At 40.1% G+C, this 19,035-nt stretch overlaps 1 protein-coding gene across 1 annotated transcript in view; it reads left to right on the forward strand.

The window, feature by feature from the left end:
- VAT1L (vesicle amine transport 1 like) overlaps positions 1-19,035 on the forward strand; it is a 61,322-nt gene that overhangs the window by 39,226 nt on the left and 3,061 nt on the right. Inside the window, exon 8 of the mRNA XM_082769724.1 lies at positions 16,959-17,042. Coding sequence (XP_082625850.1) covers positions 16,959-17,042 — 84 coding nt within the window. The remainder of the gene's footprint in view (positions 1-16,958; positions 17,043-19,035) is intronic.

A 19,035-nucleotide genomic window follows, 5' to 3' on the forward strand; every position in this document is an offset into this window, starting at 1 on the left:
GTGGGTATGGGGAGCTTTAAAACTTTATCACAATAGTTCTGTGTCCCTTCCACACAACACTGTGCTCATCTTCAGAGTGGCTTGTCTCACCCTGGAGCTGATGTGACTGTATTTTGCTATCGACTAGATGGACTCTTGCAGAAGATTTGGGTTCAGGAGTTCTGGCTTTATTGCTGCTCCAAAAGAAATTCTACTGTTGGATCCCAAAAGCTTCATCTTGATTCACAAGATGTGGCTTTTCTTCTAGAGTGTGTTCTGGAGATTTTTTCACCAAATCACTACCCTTCAGAAGGCACCCTTGAATTTGAAAGTAATAAGGTAATTTTTTACTCTATTAATTGCCATTGCAAAAAGATTTCCTTCTTCAAGCAGATCTTAATAACAAGTGATAATGAAAGAAGCTGCACTGGGTTAGTTCAAACCAATGTTTGCTTGCCTTCTCATTCCGCGGGCTTTTCTATAGTCTTTTATAAAACTACTTTTTCACATAGTCTTATAGAGATGTCCTTTCTATAGTACTACGCTTTTAACCAAAAGCGTAGTGTTTAACTCTTCAAGTCCTGAATACCCCCTGAGGTGTCCTAAATAGCAGGAATTCTCTGTGTTTGGGGATCAAATTTCAAGGTCTTTACTCCTTGTTTACTGTGTAAGAAAACTCCCACCAAGCTGATAATCTAGACCCTGTTTAGTAGTTCTAAATATTTAATTTGATGTTGGTTCTGTCTATTTTCTGCTTGATTCCTGTTGACTTCATAAGTAAAAGCTGGAAAGATTTGGCTCAATTATTTTGTAATTACAAGACTTGAAATTTCTTTTTCTTTGAATTTCACTGAGGCAAAAACAAATACTCATTGACGTCAGCAGGAGCTTATAGGAATAAGGAAAGACTGAAAACAGTACGGTTCTGCAGCTGTAGCTCTCCATCTAAAAAATGTATAATGTTATAGAAATCTTCAGTAGCCGAGGGAGGACTTGAAGAGTCAGAATTTGCCTGTAGCGTCAGTTTTTATTCCTCTGACATTTTTCTCATCTTGGGTCTGGTTTTAGTCTTGCTGCCATGGCAACATACAGTGAGGCTAAAAGGTATTCCAGAGAAAAGGTCTCTCCATGCTGACAGGCAGCAGAAGGGAGAAGAGGCCAGAGCTGCTCTGTACAGCTGTGAATAGCAATGGAGGAATGAAAGGGATTAAAAAATGGCTTTCTATTTGCATGTATACAGGCAAAACCATTGGTGCAAAAGTTCAGTGTAACAGCAAAAATCAGGTGAGTCATGAAAATGATTTTGGTTTCAGATGGATGCTAGCAGGATGATTGTGACTTGTTAGCTTTGTTGCAAGGAAACAGCCCGGGTTATCTTCCTCCTGTGTCTATTGTCTTACCAGGTCAGCAGCATTGCTAACTATACTAACTTCTTACACGTTTGGTTATATCTCTGTTTTCCCCATGTTTTTTCAATGTGAATTGGGCCCCAAATACCTTAAGGTCAATGTGTCTTTCTGAGTGTGGTCAGTCCTCAATTTCCATGTTAAAAACTGTGAGAAACACTCCGTAGCCAATAACTTAGGCTCAGGCGAGGATCTCAGTGAAGTAGTAATTTATTCGCGATTGCAATGGCGGGCGCCCCACAAGCAGGAGAGAGCGCATCTACTAGTTCCAAAACACAGTTTATATACCTTTTGATGGCAGGACCCTCCCCTGTTTCCCCACTGAGTGGGTAATCCAGATTCACAATCTATCTGATGCTTCACAAACAATGCATGGCCTTCAGTCGCCGGCCTGTTAAATTTCAAATTTCTTTTGACATTTTTACTGCTTGAAGTGGTAATGTTTCTTCACTTATCTGACTTGACTTGACACCGTGATTTTCACCTAATTGTCCTAAGGAGTCTGATTGTCTGCATTTTACAAGGTCGCCTGCTAAACTTTCTTATCACTGTAAGCATATCTCAGTACCACATTCCCTCCTTCTAAACAATGTAACTCTGCAAAAACAACATTTCTATTCCCACAATTCCCCCCTTTTCTTTTTTTTTTTATAAACTGTTGATTTTTGCAGAAACTCTTTTTATTTTTATTTATTTATTTGTTTTAAGTGTAATTTGGTAAATATCTTCCTCTTCACTTTCTTTGCTCTCCATTTCCTCTAATATCATTTTATCTGAGTAGGGTGGTGGATCTATGGTCATTTGTTTCAATAATGTGGTTTCAATTAACCGCTGGACAAGTCCCCTTACACAGGGGATAATGCAACAGCCAATAGCTGTCAAAACTCCTGCTACTATAATTGAGGATGTAAATATGGACGTTACCATCCCTTTCCATTTACCAAACCAAGATTTCAACCATCCTGTGATGGAAGTGTCTGCTCCCGAATTTTCTGCCAATTCATTGGCAAGGGTGGTAAGCCCTTGCAATGCTCTTGTTACTGTGCCATCCGGGGCAGTATTGTTACGGATAAAAGTACAACAGTTGCCCAGCATCACGCATACACCACCCTTCTCCACAAGCATCATATCTAATGCTATCCTGTTTTCCCAAGCCATTTTGCTGATGACATCTAGTTGTTCAGCGATTCCTCTCATCGCATCCTTGGTATAATTGATGAATCTCTGCTGATTATAATAGAAATAATTAATCCAATCCACATTTTTATTGATTGTTACCCACCAGAACAGTAACTCAAACCCTGCAGCAATTTAATTTCTGGCTTTATATTCATCCCGAACTCCTCTAGGTACCCCAATAGAATCTATGTATACTCTATCATCAAATGATATTCCTAAGCTTCCTTTACTTCTTCTGGGTATTTGTGATGTTTCTCTTTCAAATGCCAGGGTGAAGGGTATAGCTGATTGAACAAGTGCACAAGTGCCTTCCCAATTAGATGGTAGGGTGGACCGTAAGATCTTCCCTCCACTGTACCACCAGAGATCTGCCCTGGGGATCTCTAGTCTTGAGCAGTTTCCCATCAAGTCCTTGGTAGCACAAGGCAAATTCTCCCAGATGCCAGGTAGCACTCACACCCTGCCGTGAGAGGCAAGCTGTATGGTTACCTATAGCTGTAGAGAATGCAGGGGGAACTGTGATATTGTTATCATGCAAGAAACAGCAAAGAGAGACTTACAGGCCTCATTTCCCCAGGCAGTCTTTTCTTGGTACAATGCAATCATACATTGCATCCCTTGGGAGTCTTTGGTCCACCCCCATGGGAAGGGCACTATCTGGGCAATCGGTCATCCCAAGGCACAAGCATAGCAGTAGCTACGGTTGAGACTCTGGACAGTATATTTGACCCATTCTATCCAGGCATTCACGTCCCCATACCCTGTTTGAATCTCAAATGTTTGAACTGCCACATTTCAGAGGGCCTCCTGTTTACTCTCCTGTTTTCTCCTTGAGTTTCTCCCTTTCTCTGATGGCAATAGAGGATTGTTTCCATACAGCTATTCTCAATCTGGCTGTTGTGTCTCTCCCAGTTATTTGTTCTTTCTGCTCAATTGTCATTGGGCATTTAAATCTCCACAAGCTAACACCTCACAAGCATCAAACGTGACGGCTTGTGGTACATAACCCTCTGTCACAGTCACCCATATTTTGATGGGGTATCCCATTTTTGCTATTATCTGGTCATGCCTTTTCCAAGTTACCAATTGACCAAGGCCTTCTCTGAGGCCTAGAATCACTAAAAACAAAATTAGTAATCAATTTTTCCCTGTCATTATTTTTAAACCTTAGGTTTCCAAATAATTATCGATACAAAAATAAGATGTACACTACTACTATAACAACCCCCCCCTTGGGAGCACTGCAGTTCGCTATAGGTCTGTCCTTTCTCTCAATCACAAGTCACACTCGTTAGTTACCTGTGAAAATAAAAGGTTAGTTTACATTGTAAGCTCTTATCCTGCTCAGAGTCCACTACGAGATTTTTTCTCTTCAATTTCAACTTCCAACAAGTCTTTTGTAGGAACAGCTTCCCAGGTACTAGCGTCGACAGATGCCTTCACTCGAGTATAGTGAGTCCAACCTTTTTCCGCAGTTCTTACGGCTGTTTCAGTGGTCAGTAATTGTCCTTCCCATTCAAGCCGGAGTTGACTCTTTCCAGGTCCGAATCAGGACCCGGTTTCCTGGGTGATGGTGGTGAATGGGGAATTCCAAAGGTGGGGTTTGAGCCAACAACCCACAGGTCCTGAGAGATGACAAAGAAGAAGACAACCCCAGAATACAGTTCTTAAGGAAACTCTCTTATTTTGAATTGTGGTATCTCATCCCTTCTGCCCAGATAGGGCAATCTGAACAGCATCTCATATGGTGAAATTCCTATATCCTTTCTTGGTGCTGTTTAAACCTGTAGGAGTAAGCATTTTACCCAAGGAAATTGGGTTTCTAACACTAGTTTAGTTAATTGCTTCTTTAATGTCTGATTCATTCGCTCCACCTTCCCAGAAGAGGAGGGGTGCCAGGGGCTGTGAAAATCCCACTCAATCTCTAAGGCCTGCTTTAACCCTTTCAGTAAAGCTTACACCCATCTAGTCACGTGGTCAATTAGGACAAACAAGTAACTCAGTAAAGTTTACCTGTATACTTTGGAAAGGTCAAACCCCTGGCTCCCGTCCCCCTCTAAATGGGTTACAGAACACCTTTTTATTTACCTTTTGTCATATGGTACATCCTCTACATATGTGCTTCCCTAAAGTGTATATTCCTACACAGACATACTTTCTTAGCACAATATCACACATTGCTTGCACCTCCCAATGACTCTTTTGATGTAAAACAGTTAATATTTGCCTCATTATCACTTTATTCAGCATTTCTCTCCCATCAGGGAGTATCCGTTTTCCTTCAGACTTCATGGCTCCTGATTCCTTAAAAAAATCATTCTTTTAAAACTTTTTAGTTCTTTCTTAATTTTCAACAATTCCCTGAATCCTCTCTGGATTTATTCTTCATTTTCCCTCAGACATTAGATGCCTTAAATACCTGACTTCTCTTTCTCCATATTGTAACTTTTTTTTTTTTTTTTTTTTTTTAATACTCTCAAGCCCTGCTTTCCCAGAAAGTTGAATAGCTTGTTTGTTAGTAGCTTTCTTCACAACTCTTTTCTCCTGTCCTGACAACAGAAAATGATCCACATATTTGTAACATTAATACCTCCTTGGGAGGTTGTAATTGCTCCAAAATCTTTTTTAAAACTTACTCATATAGATAGGTGGCCCTGTAAACCCCCCAAGGTAAAATTGTCCACCTATATTGTTGCTTCCGTCCCCATTTCAGGGTCTTTCCAGTTAGAGGTGAATATACATTTGCTCTCAGGGCCTGAGAGCACTCCATTAATTACACTGTTATTCCAGTCTAATAATTTACTAGTTGAATGCCCAATTTAATCATCAAATCCCTTCCCAACAAGTTAGTCTCTGCCTTGGATACATACAATAATTGCCCAGTGATCATTTTATCCCCTAGTCTCAGCTTGGTATCCCCCCCAAAGTGGCACTGTTATCCCAGCCCCACTTTTTAGGGTTTCATTAGTTAATTTAATCCCTGATACTTTACAGGTCAGTAATGACCTAGCTGTTCCCCAGTGTATTGGGTTTGATGGCAAGGTTCGGGGGCTGTGAGTAGGGGGGTGGGAAACTGCAGTGGCAGCCCCCGTGAGAAAAAAAAAAAAACCGGAAGCCTCCCCGTGGCAGATAAGGGACAATTTCATCTGGCCTTAAGGGGCCCACTGCTGCCCAGAGCCAAGCCATGAGCAATACAGTCCGTGCCTCTGTGAGAGCACATCCACGAAAACAAACAAACAAAGAAACAAACAAAAACCTGCTTCTCAACAGCAGTTGAGAGAGCGAGAAACCCCCCCGCAGACACCAAAGTCAGTGCAGAAGGAGGGGGAGGAGGCGCTCCAGGCGCTGGAGCCGAAACCCCCCTGCGGCCGCTGGAGAGGCCCCTGGTGGAGCAGGCTGTCCCCCCCTCCCCGATGCTTGGGAAACTGAACAAACACCACAGCAAATATGCAAATATACCAAAACTTCTAGACTGTTACTTAGATAACGCCTACATCACCTTTCCCTGCTCATCAATTTCAAACAGCTCTGTTAAATATTACATGCCACACCTTTAACACCTTCGGCAAGACTTTTAACACTTCCTTTATCTTCCTCCAGCCCGCACTTTTCTAATACCAGCACCAAAGGCTCAGTCAGAGTCCAACTTAATTCCATACCTTTTCCCTCCAAGATACTGAAACAACATATCAATATAGCATATTTCATCCCATTTTCCTTCTTTCCTCCTTCTTCCACTCCAGATATTCCTATTTGAAGTGGCCAGCCTGGCCACACTTAAAACATCTTATCAAAGCCTGTCTCTGCTAGGACTCGGGCCACAATACAGGCAGCCCTCTTTGCCTGCCATTCCTTCATCTCTCTTCCTCTCCTTTCCATCCTGGCCCTGACTCCCCCTGAAGATTTTCTTCATCTTTCTCCAACCCTCTGCCTCACTACCCGCTGCACTGTCAATACCATTAGTTTCGATCCTTTTTTTTTTTTTTTTTTTTTTTTTTTTTCCCTTCATATCTCCCCTCCAGACACACACCTCCAGGGCCTCCCACAGGAGGGTCCCCCAGTGACTGTTCACTACATTCCCCCACCTTCTGAAGCATTTTCTGCGTATTTTGCAAGGCTTTAATCACACAATGAACTTTCAAGAGCCCTTGGGATACTGGGTCCTCAGGTCTCATCCCCAAGTACTTTCTCATTCTGACACTAAGTCTCTCATATAATTTCTGTGTTGCACACTATTATTATTCCAGCCAGGATTGGCAAGTGGGTATTTCTGCCCTGCCGGTATTACCCCTGGTCCTGGAGGATGAGCTCTTTCCCATTCTTGTATAGCAGCTCTCCTCCTGATCATTCACATTTCTTTCCCTGTAAACAACATACTTATAGACATAATTCCCTCCCCCAAGAGTATAAATAAGGTCGTAGGAACTGGTCTAATTGTTCAACTAGGCTGTTGGGGTCCTCGAATAAAGAATTCCTCTCCTTCTTAAAAGTCCTAACCTCTCTGCTGGTAAGGAGGAGGGGGTAGTTCACCTAAGAGGATACACAGTTAGTGTTAGTACTGTTAGTATCAGGGAAGGCAAAATTCTCAACATATCTTCTACCTTGTTCTAATTCTTGCCAGAGCCTAGAGTACGATCCTTCTTTAGGGACAGTGTTAATTACAGTCCCTGTCTCCCTTCCCGGAGTGACTGCTGCTGCCACCAGTTCAATATTAAGATTATAGGGAGCATAACTTGGCTCCTTCTCTGAAAAAGGAATCTTATTGTTTACACATAAATTTAAAGCCTGAATTTTCATCAGACCCGTATTTTGGCCAAAATACTGCTGTTTCCTTAATTGATTGTTTTGTCCAGACTGATACACAATGTTTAACCTTTTTTTTTTTTTTTTTAATTACTTTTCTTTTACAATCCCTCTAATTTTGGGATTATGTTTCCAATTTCTTATCATTTTTCAGGAAGAACTATTAGTAGGCACTCCCCCAGGGATATCTCCCTGTCCCCTGGAACTCATATTTTCCCATTTTTCCTAACCCTCGCCAGTATGTGCTACAGAAATTTCCCTTCTGCAGTGCACCACACACCAACGTACTGAAAAATGGGGGTGTACCGCCAAGCACTTCCCCGTGCCAGCGTTACCGCACACCTATGAGTTTACCAGATTCCCTGGAACTCGTACTTCCCATCTTTCCTAACCCTCGCCAGTATGTGCTACAGAAATTTCCCTTCTGCAGTGTACCACACACCAACGTACTGAAAAATGGGGGTGTACCGCCAAGCACTTCCCCGTGCCAGCGTTACCGCACACCTATGAGTTTACCAGATTCCCTGGAACTCGTACTTCCCATCTTTCCTAACCCTCGCCAGTATGTGCTACAGAAATTTCCCTTCTGCAGTGTACCACACACCAACGTACTGAAAGATGGGGGTGTACCGCCAAGCACTTCCCCGTGCCAGCGTTACCGCACACCTGAGTTTACCAGATTCCCTGGTGTACTTCCAAGCACTTCCCCGTGCAAGGATTACCGTACACCAGATTCCCCTGGTGTAGTGCCAGCACTTCCCCGTGCAAGGGCTTACCATACACCAGATCACCCGACCCCCAAGGCAATACTTAATATTTCTTACCTTGGTCTGTGCACAGAGTTACCGGATCGATTCTTAAAAACCCGGAGTGCCTACCTTCTTCCTTTCCCCACTACTTCACGGATCCTGCCTCTTTAACCAGTCTCGGGCCCTCTGTCAGCTTTCCGCAGAACCGCCACCGTCGATGCACAGGACCGCTGAAATCAGCGGGGCATGCCTTCCTGCTGCTGCGGCGGTGGGGCTCCCCAGCAGGTGACTGGATCCCGGACGAGCCCCCAAATTGTGAGAAACACTCCGTAGCCAATAACTTAGGCTCAGGCGAGGATCTCAGTGAAGTAGTAATTTATTCGCGATTGCAATGGCGGGCGCCCCACAAGCAGGAGAGAGCGCATCTACTAGTTCCAAAACACAGTTTATATACCTTTTGATGGCAGGACCCTCCCCTGTTTCCCCACTGAGTGGGTAATCCAGATTCACAATCTATCTGATGCTTCACAAACAATGCATGGCCTTCAGTCGCCGGCCTGTTAAATTTCAAATTTCTTTTGACATTTTTACTGCTTGAAGTGGTAATGTTTCTTCACTTATCTGACTTGACTTGACACCGTGATTTTCACCTAATTGTCCTAAGGAGTCTGATTGTCTGCATTTTACAAGGTCGCCTGCTAAACTTTCTTATCACTGTAAGCATATCTCAGTACCACATTCCCTCCTTCTAAACAATGTAACTCTGCAAAAACAACATTTCTATTCCCACAAAACTGTCTGTGTTCACTATGGGCAGGAATGGTGCCTATTCAAAATCCTGTAAATATTACTTTTTTTTTTTTTTTTTTTTTGTAACAGTCTTGCAAGATGCTGCATACCCTCAAGCACCAGGCAGAACAAAAAGGATTTGAGAGGTCTCTTTAGAATTAGTGCTAGTATTAGAATTAGTAACAGAGGAGAATCTGCCCAGGAAAGAAGACAGTCCAGGCCAATTGCAGATGTGGGTTTTCCAGCCCTCCATGTACCTAACTCCCATGCAAATGGATAATTAGCACAAAGTTTCCAAGAGGATTTTGTCACAGCAGTTAGGTTAGCTGAGCACTAGAAGCACTTTTCTCCTGGCTGTTCTGCTGCCCATCTAGATGTAGAGCTTAGCAGCATGGTGTGGTGGTGGGCTTTAGTACTAGGTTAAAGGTTGGGATAGATGATCTGAGAGGTCTTTTCAAACCTGAATGATTCTATGATTCTGTGACTTATGGTGCAAGCAGAATATTCCTATCATGAATACAGATTGTTCCTGTGAAAATGTGTTGTGGTCTGTACAGGTTATTCCACTCACCCCCAAATAAAATAATTTCTCCCTGCAAATGGATGTTTTTGTCTGAATAACTCAGAGCAATTGTCAGTAATTGCACCCAAACAGTTTTTCTTCAAAAGCTTGTAGAGAAGACTTAGCCTGAGAAAGTATTGCAAACCAATACAGAAAAAATGAAGCTTAAAAAGGTCAGCATTTTTCCCAGTGAAATACTATTTTATCATGTTGCATAAACATGAGAGAGACATTTTGAGATTAGTGAGGAGGAGGAAATACACCAGCAAAACAATAGGACTAAATTTTGACAGATGTCACTTTGAGGAGTAGGCAGACACAGTGATTACTGCAGAGGAGCCCAGTGACTGCTCACCATGTGTGCATCCCTGGGGGGCATCCAGGGAGCCTGTTCTGCCCTTGGTTTAGCCCGAGCCAGTTACCAGGGCTGTGGCAAGTGCAGCCTAAAAGGGAGGTTTACTTTTTTCCTCTGTGCACTCTGTGCCCTAACGCACTGGTAAAATCTGCATGGAGTAGTATACCAACCAGTTCACTTCCCTAAGAGCAGCTAGCAAGCTAAAAAACTATTGTCCTTAGCTGCTTAGGTTTCCTCCCTTCCACAGACTAAAGCTAAACAAACATAATCCAGAAGACACAAACTACATACAGTTTTTCTTTGGATGGACTGCTGTGTTCAGGAAAAAATGCCCTATATGCCAATGACATGAAAGCAAACTCTTCTGGTCTGAGAAGAGTTTCTGCAATTATAATGCAGCTCACAGTTCATATTAAAGAGAGCATAGCTTTATAATAGACCACAGCAGTAAGTCTAATAAAAATGATCTTGCCTTATGGCTCTAATGAAAGATGTAGTATTAAAGCTTTGCTTATGGGGTAGCTCAGCTAGAACAGACTGCAGCATGCATCTTTTTCTTCATTACTGCATACAAATGATGCTTAAATATTATTGATATTGGTGTTTGTAATTCTAATGGAGATAGCTCTGGGCTCACTGAAATAGTGGCTCTTATGAACAGCAACAGAACAGAACCAGTCTTAAAATGAAAAATGGGCACATTTTTAATTCAGATTATTCTTTCATAAATCTGAACAAGATTTGGATCATTACCTGTGACACTTGGGTTGCCAAAGTAACCTTGACTAGCCAGCTGATGTTTGCACACCGCGTGACACTATCACCATGGAGATCCCGTCCATGTGATTTTGCAGACATGATGCAGTTGCAGGCTCCTCAGACACGCGACAGTGATATAGAGAGGAATTAATTAGGGGTAAGGAATGCTTTTGCAGGCAGCTCTTCTCCCTGTCAGAGAGCAAGCCTGCACAGATGTACCGCAGAAGCTAAATTTCCTATTGTTTTAGCTGCATATAAGAGAGTAGGGTGAGAGCACTAAGAGGAAGCTCTCTTGGCTTTCACAAAGGGAATTCTGAATTCTCTTAACAGCAAGTTCATGCTCTGCTGAGATCAGAGGAGTGGTCACAAAGTACTGATCCATGCAAAAAACGTGTTTAAAGGATAATACTCATTTACAGAATGTGTGTTCAGGGAATTGAAGCCTGTTGAACATTGGTAATATTCTTATATCAGCTGAGACTTTCAGCCTCTCCCAATACCTGCCCTCCTCGTGCACGTGCAACCTAGAGATGTCAGGGAAAATACACCAATGGGACAAGGAATGAAATTTGTTCCCATAGACAGAATATTCCAAATTTTCCTCAAAAACTAGCTGCCATTGTGTGCTTTCCTTTCCAGCATTTACCAGACCTCACAGTAGCAGTCCAAAGTATATTTTGGACCTATTCTGCAGAACATCACCAAATTAAGGACTGATGAATGTTAGAAAGTTTCCTTGAGATAATCTAATATCTGTTATCTTTTCCTGGATGTACAGCCAACTTCTGAACCAAGGCTTCTCATTTTAAATTCTAGTATATGTCTGTATGTTCAGACAATTATCTAAATCTCTTCGTTATTTCCTGCATTTCTTTTATTTGGGCCCTACGTTATTGCTCTTTATTTCTGTTCTGAACTTGAAAGTTGACAATAGAGGTTGTTTGTTTTTTTAAATAGACAAACAAAACCAAAACCAGACAAACTTCAGAGAAAAGATGTGATTCTGTTTCCGATGATTAAGTAGGCAATATCTGTGATCCCTCCTTTCTTGCGATGTTCTTTGGAGACCAGAATTAAGAGAGCCCCTGAATAAGGATATTTTGCTTTTGCAAAATAGTTTGTGCCACCTCTTTTCTTTATCTGTGAAATTGGCTGTACAATGCCAAATGGTTATACAGTGCTGTCCCTATTGCTGTGTAGTACAGCTGTGATTGGCAGGCTGGGCTATGGGCAGGTGAGGGCTCCGTGGACATGAGGTGCACACCCCTAAGAAGACACAGTCCCTCCTTCAGAAGCTGTCCAAGAGCCAGGGAGTGTGGGATCTTGCGGTAACAAATGACTGTGGCATCTGTGATCTGCTTTTCAAATCATCAGCTGGTTTCAGCCTCTTATATGCCCACCAAAAGAGACTTAGGAAGAGTTTGAGGGGTGTAGTGACACTGCCAATTTGGGGATTACTATTCAGAATCACTAAAGCAGCCGCTTTGGAGATGTCTTTTTTGGACAATCTCCTGCATTTACACAAAACACAGTACAGGAAAAAAAATATGTGGGCAGTTAAAGTAATGGATTTCAATGGATGAGGGCACTATTTCAGGGCTAGAGTGGAACAGTCATGACATGCTGGAAGGCTTAGACGTTTTCAATACATAAACGGAGGACAAAAGGTGGTTCTTTGAGGTGGTGTATGGAAATAAATAGTGATATTGAACCTAGAGGTGTGGAACTAATGAGAAGGAAAAATTACAGTTGTAGATCATAGACTAAATTGATGCTGTGCCCATCTGGAAGTGAGGGATGTTTGTTTGGGTACCCCTTTGTTTGGGTACTGGTCACCTTGTTTACAACATATGGTGATATAGAGGGTAGAACGATTGGTGAGCAGGGTAGATTACATTGAGATGATTGAACTACTGTTGTGGCATGGATGAAATTTGTACCTTTGGCATAAGATTCTTTACCCATCCATACTATGGCCTAATCTACCAAAAGGAGGAAAGAAGGATTTATTTATTGTAAGTAGAAATCATGTCATATATTTCAGGGAAACCTTCTGTCAGTAGAGAGGCCCAAGAAAATAAAGTACACAATCCTCTGCCACGATCCTTCTAACATGCTGGAGTGAAAGGTTAAGGAAGAAGCCTGCAAAGATGAAACTGTGATCCTGTAGATGGCAGTTTGAGCAATAAGCTGGGCTAAACCTCAAGGAGTTAAAAGAATATCCATTCTTCTACTTCAGTGTCTTTCAATTCTCAGTTTTGTTTTCCTAAAATAAATGTATAACTTCACTAAAAATGTTGATAGAATTTATACTACAGAGCTGGATAGAGCCAAATTTGCAAATGGATTGTATGTAGAACATTCTCTGAGCAGTCACATGAAGGCATTTCTGCCCTTCCTCTTCTACCAAGGTCTGTTGGCAGTAATTGTTGCTCTTCTCAGTGTGGTACACAATACAGTTGGACAGAAATGGCTCTAATCCAAGAGAAGCTCTGAGATCCCAGCCATAATATCCCCTCAGGAAAATATACATGAATTGGCTTTGTCACAGCCGGCTCTCTTTGCCAGCTTTGTCATTTTTATCCTGTGTTTGTATCAAGACTTCTCTGAAGAATTCGGTTTGGGCATTGGTAGCATAACATCTCTTTAAACGTGCAGGTATGTGTTAATAGATTAAAATTTTCTAAGAAATGGGAAAGCTGCTCAATTGCCTATAATGCTAACACAATGCAATGGTTCTGTACATTCCCAGTTAAGCTCTATATACTGTATATTCTGTATATACTGGGTCCAGCAGAATCGTATGAGTAAGGAGCAGAAGGATGGTTCATAGAACTCAGAAAGCATGCAGCACATGAGGAGTTTAATGGCAAATGGGAATTTTGAATTTTCTTACAGGGCATGGTAAGCATGTCTTGCAAAGGACCTCGAGGTACATTAGTTTAGTCTGTCTAGGCTGTTTTTTTTTTGTATTACAGATGACCTCATTATTGCGTAGGTCTTAATTTCCAGATTTATCGTCATTGCTGAAAAATACCCGAATGAGGTTATATAATAACATATCCACGGCCATGCCATTTGTTTAGCTGAAAGGGATGGGAGAAACACACTTTTTCAAAATTGTTTCTTCAATTATAAAAGGATATTCCCTAAAGCAAATGCAAATTATTTCCAACTGGGTTAGAAAATTCCTATTCCTGTGTTTATTATTATTTTCCATTAGACTGAACAGATAGTGAAAGCTAATTCTGCTCTAGAGAATGTTTAAAAAAACAATATGTCAACCTAAAGTAGTATTGATGCAAAAGTGCATTTGAGGGAAAAGGCAAACTTGGGATTCCTTTTACTTCTCCTTTGCTATTAATCATTTTCCTCTACTACTGCCTAGGAGGGTTTATGTTTGATTCATGGAACAGTGTATGGCTGTGCAGCATTATGGTTTTTTTTTTGTTTTTCAGTGATAGGTTTGCCAACTTTCTTTACATACATAAATAACACAAAGTTGGAAGCATTTTCCAATTGTCCACTAATGTGTAAAAACAGTTCTGATTTCAGTGCAGAGCTCTATGATATATATTGTGTGTAGTTGGTGCCTCTCAAGTCTTAAATCTGTAGTTCAGCATTAGTTTAGACACAAACGCTATAAGGACTGAGTTACACTCATTGGACAATAGAATTTTTGTCCTTTATTCCAATGGATACTCTTTAAATTTGTAAGCATTCCCTTGCACTATTTCCAATCTGAGTCCTCTGCTGATGATACTGCATAAGAAGAAATTGAATTAACTCATCCAGTCCCTTCAAACCTCAACCATTCTGTGATTCTGTGATTTAGAAAAAGTCTGATTCATTTACTTTGATTTGAACAGACAAATGTAAATATCAACCAATATAGAACAATTGGTGAAAAGTAATGTAGGGACACACTGACACACTTTTTTAAGAAGAAGGAAGCCTTTTTGATCCTTGCTACTGGAAGGCATACCTTTTTTGAAGTAAACCTCAGTCACTTTAGTGAATTTCCATTAAATTTCAGGGCTACCACATGCCTCACTGTGCTACTGATTAAACCCGGAGTATTTTCCTAAGTGCAGGGGTGATCCACCTTCCTCATGGGTAACGGACAAACACTCAGACACAGACTTAGCCCAAGCTTCGTACCACACTCCAGGAAAGGCAGACTATACTGAGCTCTTAAATGTTCACATGGAAAAGCAAATGATTTTATAGTCTAAGTAGAACAACTTAAACCATAAGCAACCATACTTGCTTAGTAAAGAAGGTTTTTTTATGTTCTCTCTTCTCTATAGTGGAAGAGGGAATGGTTTTAATATTCAGGCACATTGGGGAAACAAGTACTTAAAATCTTGGTTGAGTAAGTGGACTGTTAGCAGCCATAATCTTTAAAACAGAAAAATGACTCATTTATGAAATAGCTCATGGTGTTGCACTAGTACAAAATTTGACTAACAGGGTAAGAGAGTTGCAAATGATGCTAAAGTATACAGATGTTGTATCAGCTCTTCAACCTTTTAAATATTTTAATAGTTTCATCTGGATCTTATAGTCACTATTATGGTTAAAAATCTTATTGTTCCCTTTTCCTCTGCCTGCTGTTTGCATTTGCAAGCTACTTACGAGTGTTCTGGAAACAACTGAACCTTTCTCCAGAGTCTTAAACTTGATACTGTGCATGTGAAAAATGCAGGGAAAGCACATTTTCTGAGATTTGCCTTGCTAACTGTGATATGGTAGAGATTAAAATAACGTTGCATGCTTTGCTTTCTACATGATGTCATGGTAATAAATTTCAAAGATGGGCAAATGTATTTGCCGATTTCTCCAGTTTTGTCTCATCTGTGAGGGTTATTTGTGCCATGCTGTACACTCCTAAAAGCTTGATATATATATAGCTTCAGAGTTTCTTTTGGATATTCTTGAAAGAATATTGTCCATATTGCAGAACAATTCTTATAGGATAGTAGGATAATTAGGAATTGTTTATGTGGTAACATAACTTAATAAAAGTTATTGTTGTGGTATACATTCAGAGGTCAACCTTCTATCCAGTAGGATTCATAGGACGGGGTTCTCTCAGGTTAATTTGCAATTATTGCCTAAGTCAGAAAGTCTTTTTTTTTTTTAGCGCAATTTTTCTTTTGTTCTAGCAGATCTTTTTAAGTCTGCTATTTACTAATTGAGTGAACCACTTGGCAAAATTAAGGTTATAATATTGAGTTCACTGCAGCCAGCTTTTAAAATAAGGCTGACAGATGGTAAAGACATTTTGTGCCCAGCATCCATTAAATTTAATTGAAACTTGAAAGCCATATTTGCTTAGTATCTTTAAACATCTCATACCACTTTCTGTATTGGACATTTGATAATGATTTTGGGTGCCTGGACCCCAGTTCAAGCTTTTAAATATATTGTGAGACCCACATGTTCCCAAGTCAGCATGTTTTTCAAACTTTTATGCCATTATTCTTAAAATATTCAATAAAACTATGTCACAGATGGCAGATCCTATTAACATAAAACTCTTTCTTGTCTCAACATACCCTGTTATGCCAGCAAAAAATTATGTGATGAGGATATGAAACAAGCCTTTATGTGTACATTTTCAATTCCTGAGGTTTCCCACCATGATAGTGAGAAACACACACACAATTTCAGTTCATCAACACTGAGCCCCCATGAGTTCTAAAACTTCCCATGTAAAAATAGGTTCCTCTCCAGAGCATTAGTAAAAAGAAGTTTTTGTTCCTTTCTTGCATGTGCTAATTGCTGCCAGCTGTTAAATGTCTAGTGGTATTGGTAAGACACTACTTTTTTTTTAAAAAAAAAATAGTGGGCAGGAAAAAAAGGTAAGAAATACAGACTTAATGCAATTATAACCAAAGTATTTCATTAATCACAGCCGCTGCCTGGACATGCCATTCTCTCTATAGGAAGACAGAAGATACTAATTGGCCATCCCAGGTCAATTAGAAAAAACATTTTATATTTTCAGTGAAAGTAAAATTTCTTCACAAATATTATGCAAAGAAAAAACAAATGAATCTAACCAAACCCTGTAAAGATTAACTCCCTGAGCTTCTATTTCTGTGTACCTCAGCTTTTGTATTACAATACCATTGTGCTCACACTACATTATTCAGGAACTACCATTAAGACCTGCATCCCATATTGGCAAACACAATACAGAAATCAAGCTTTAAAAATTCATTAAAAACCGTATATTAATTTTGTTAAAGCAGCTGATTGAGTGGCATTGCTCATTACGTGCCTTTAACATTCTCTTTTTGGAAGAACAGAATTCAGTCTTTTCGATCAATGTGTGCCTGTAAATTATCAATAGCTTATCTTTCTTTCAGGTGAAGGAGGCTATGCAGAGAATCCATGACCGAGGTAATATAGGAAAACTAATTCTGGACGTGGAGAAAGCACCCACTCCCCTGGTGAGTGCAAAGCACTACTTACATGGCATACAGTCACACCAGGTGAAGTGTGGTAATGACCTTTGGAGAAATACCCTTCACGATTTTTTTTTGTGTAATGTTTTCTTCTAAATTCTAAATAGAACCAATAATAATAATTTATATTTTTAACTCAAGATAAAACACAGTCGTAATTCTTCCAGTCCCAGCTGTTAATTTTCTATGCAGTATGGCTGTCTGCCTCACTGAAAAAGTGTCTGCAAGTCTTAAATCAGGATAAAACTGCCACATCTATTTTTGTCCCTGTGACAGAAAACAAATACACATTTCATGAAATACAAAATTCCTGTCTTAAAAAGTGGATGGAACAGAAAAAGACACGATCAATATTACTTTGGTGTATAAACATAGAAGTGCTTTCTGATTACCATACAAAAGTCAGGCAATACCTTTGGTAGGAATTTCTTTTACTTCTCTGACAATCTATGAAGTATAATATCTAAACACTTTCTTTTGGAAGTGTTCTGAAGTGGGATAGTTGTGATGGAGCTCTGTTCCACTGCTTTTGGAGCGTTTGACATGTTAGTGAAATATTACAGAGAGCTATTGTGAACGAAAGACATGCCCACGCCTAAGTCTTGGCTCATGATGTAGAAAAAAAACAGTAAAAAAGGTAATGAAAAATTGTCTTCAAATGGACACTGAAGTATGAAGTTTGCTTTCAGACCTGAAATATCTCCTGTTTTGAAAGAACAGAAAAGAACCTGGAGTTACAGTTAAGCTCTTGCTCACTTTTACTCTGAAATTGGCCCCAAATCCCCTACAAGATCCCTGCAAGGAAAAGGGAGGCTTTGGGGACCTCACATATGGAAGTTAGGCATTATTTTGTGGCTGAGTTGCATCTTAAAACTGTAAAGATAATCCCTAACACAACAGTAATACATTCATTCCATCTGTTCTCTTATTATTGTACATTCACAATAGCCATTGGCTAGAAGGTGAGAACAAATCTGTTACACTCCCATGAAAGGGTGTTAATTAAAGATATGGGTAAGTTCAGAGCATTGCTTTTTTTTTCTATTAAAATCAGGTTGTCTTTGAGATTTTTATTTTTATTTCCAGCAAAGGCTAGTAGTACTGAAACAGGGAAGGTACAATTTGACTGCATTTCTCATTAAAAAATAAATTTAATGGTTGTGAAATAGTTGTAGGGTAATACAAGAATCTTCTTGTGTCCTAAGAGATAATGTCAGTGTATAACCATCACCTCTCCAGTAAACCAGACTCTTCTTGTACCACCAGATAAAAGTCAAACTGATGAGGTGAAGTACAAGAGAGTCTTGCACCTTTACAGCTTTTAATAGATACTCTCATATAAAAAATATGATGTTCTCCTTAAGTGCTGTCATGAACTACTAATTTCTGCAGTTGTCTACCATTTGTACAGGCATCTTCAATCAAATAAGGAAATGCAGTTTCTCCTCACTCATGTATCCAAGCTATGCGCTCTGTCAGTAGATTGGTATATTCTCCCATTTTAAGGCATATCCTTTGCCTTAAAGTTTGTCATTATTTTTTGTATTAAGCAGTCGCTCTCTTAGTTTTCATGACACCATGCCTCATGTGGGACTGGATCCTATCCATGAGCTTCATTAAAGAACCATATTACCTATTTCTGGAAGAGCAAATGCAGAAGAATTTGCAAAACAGGGGTTCCATGCATTTTGTGGACTTCCTACACAGTAGAATATTCTTTCTGAAAGCCTTAATACTATTTTGCTACAAGTATGCAGATCAAAGTTCACTTCTGCAATTGTCCTAAAAACCAGCTTTGGTTACATAATATAGCTGTAATCCATGAGGTAACAGTTTAACATTTTAGCTGAAAGCAATATAGTGCAAAAAAAAGTTTTCCCAGACAGAAAGTTTGTTTTATTGTTGCATCCCTGTCTGCTTTCATTTTTAAAGTCACCTTTTCAGGTGAATCAAACTGAAATAAGACTAGATAAAGTAA

This window comes from Aythya marila, assembly GCF_965140915.1.
Source record: "Aythya marila genome assembly, chromosome: 12".
Taxonomy (NCBI): Eukaryota; Metazoa; Chordata; class Aves; order Anseriformes; family Anatidae; genus Aythya; species Aythya marila.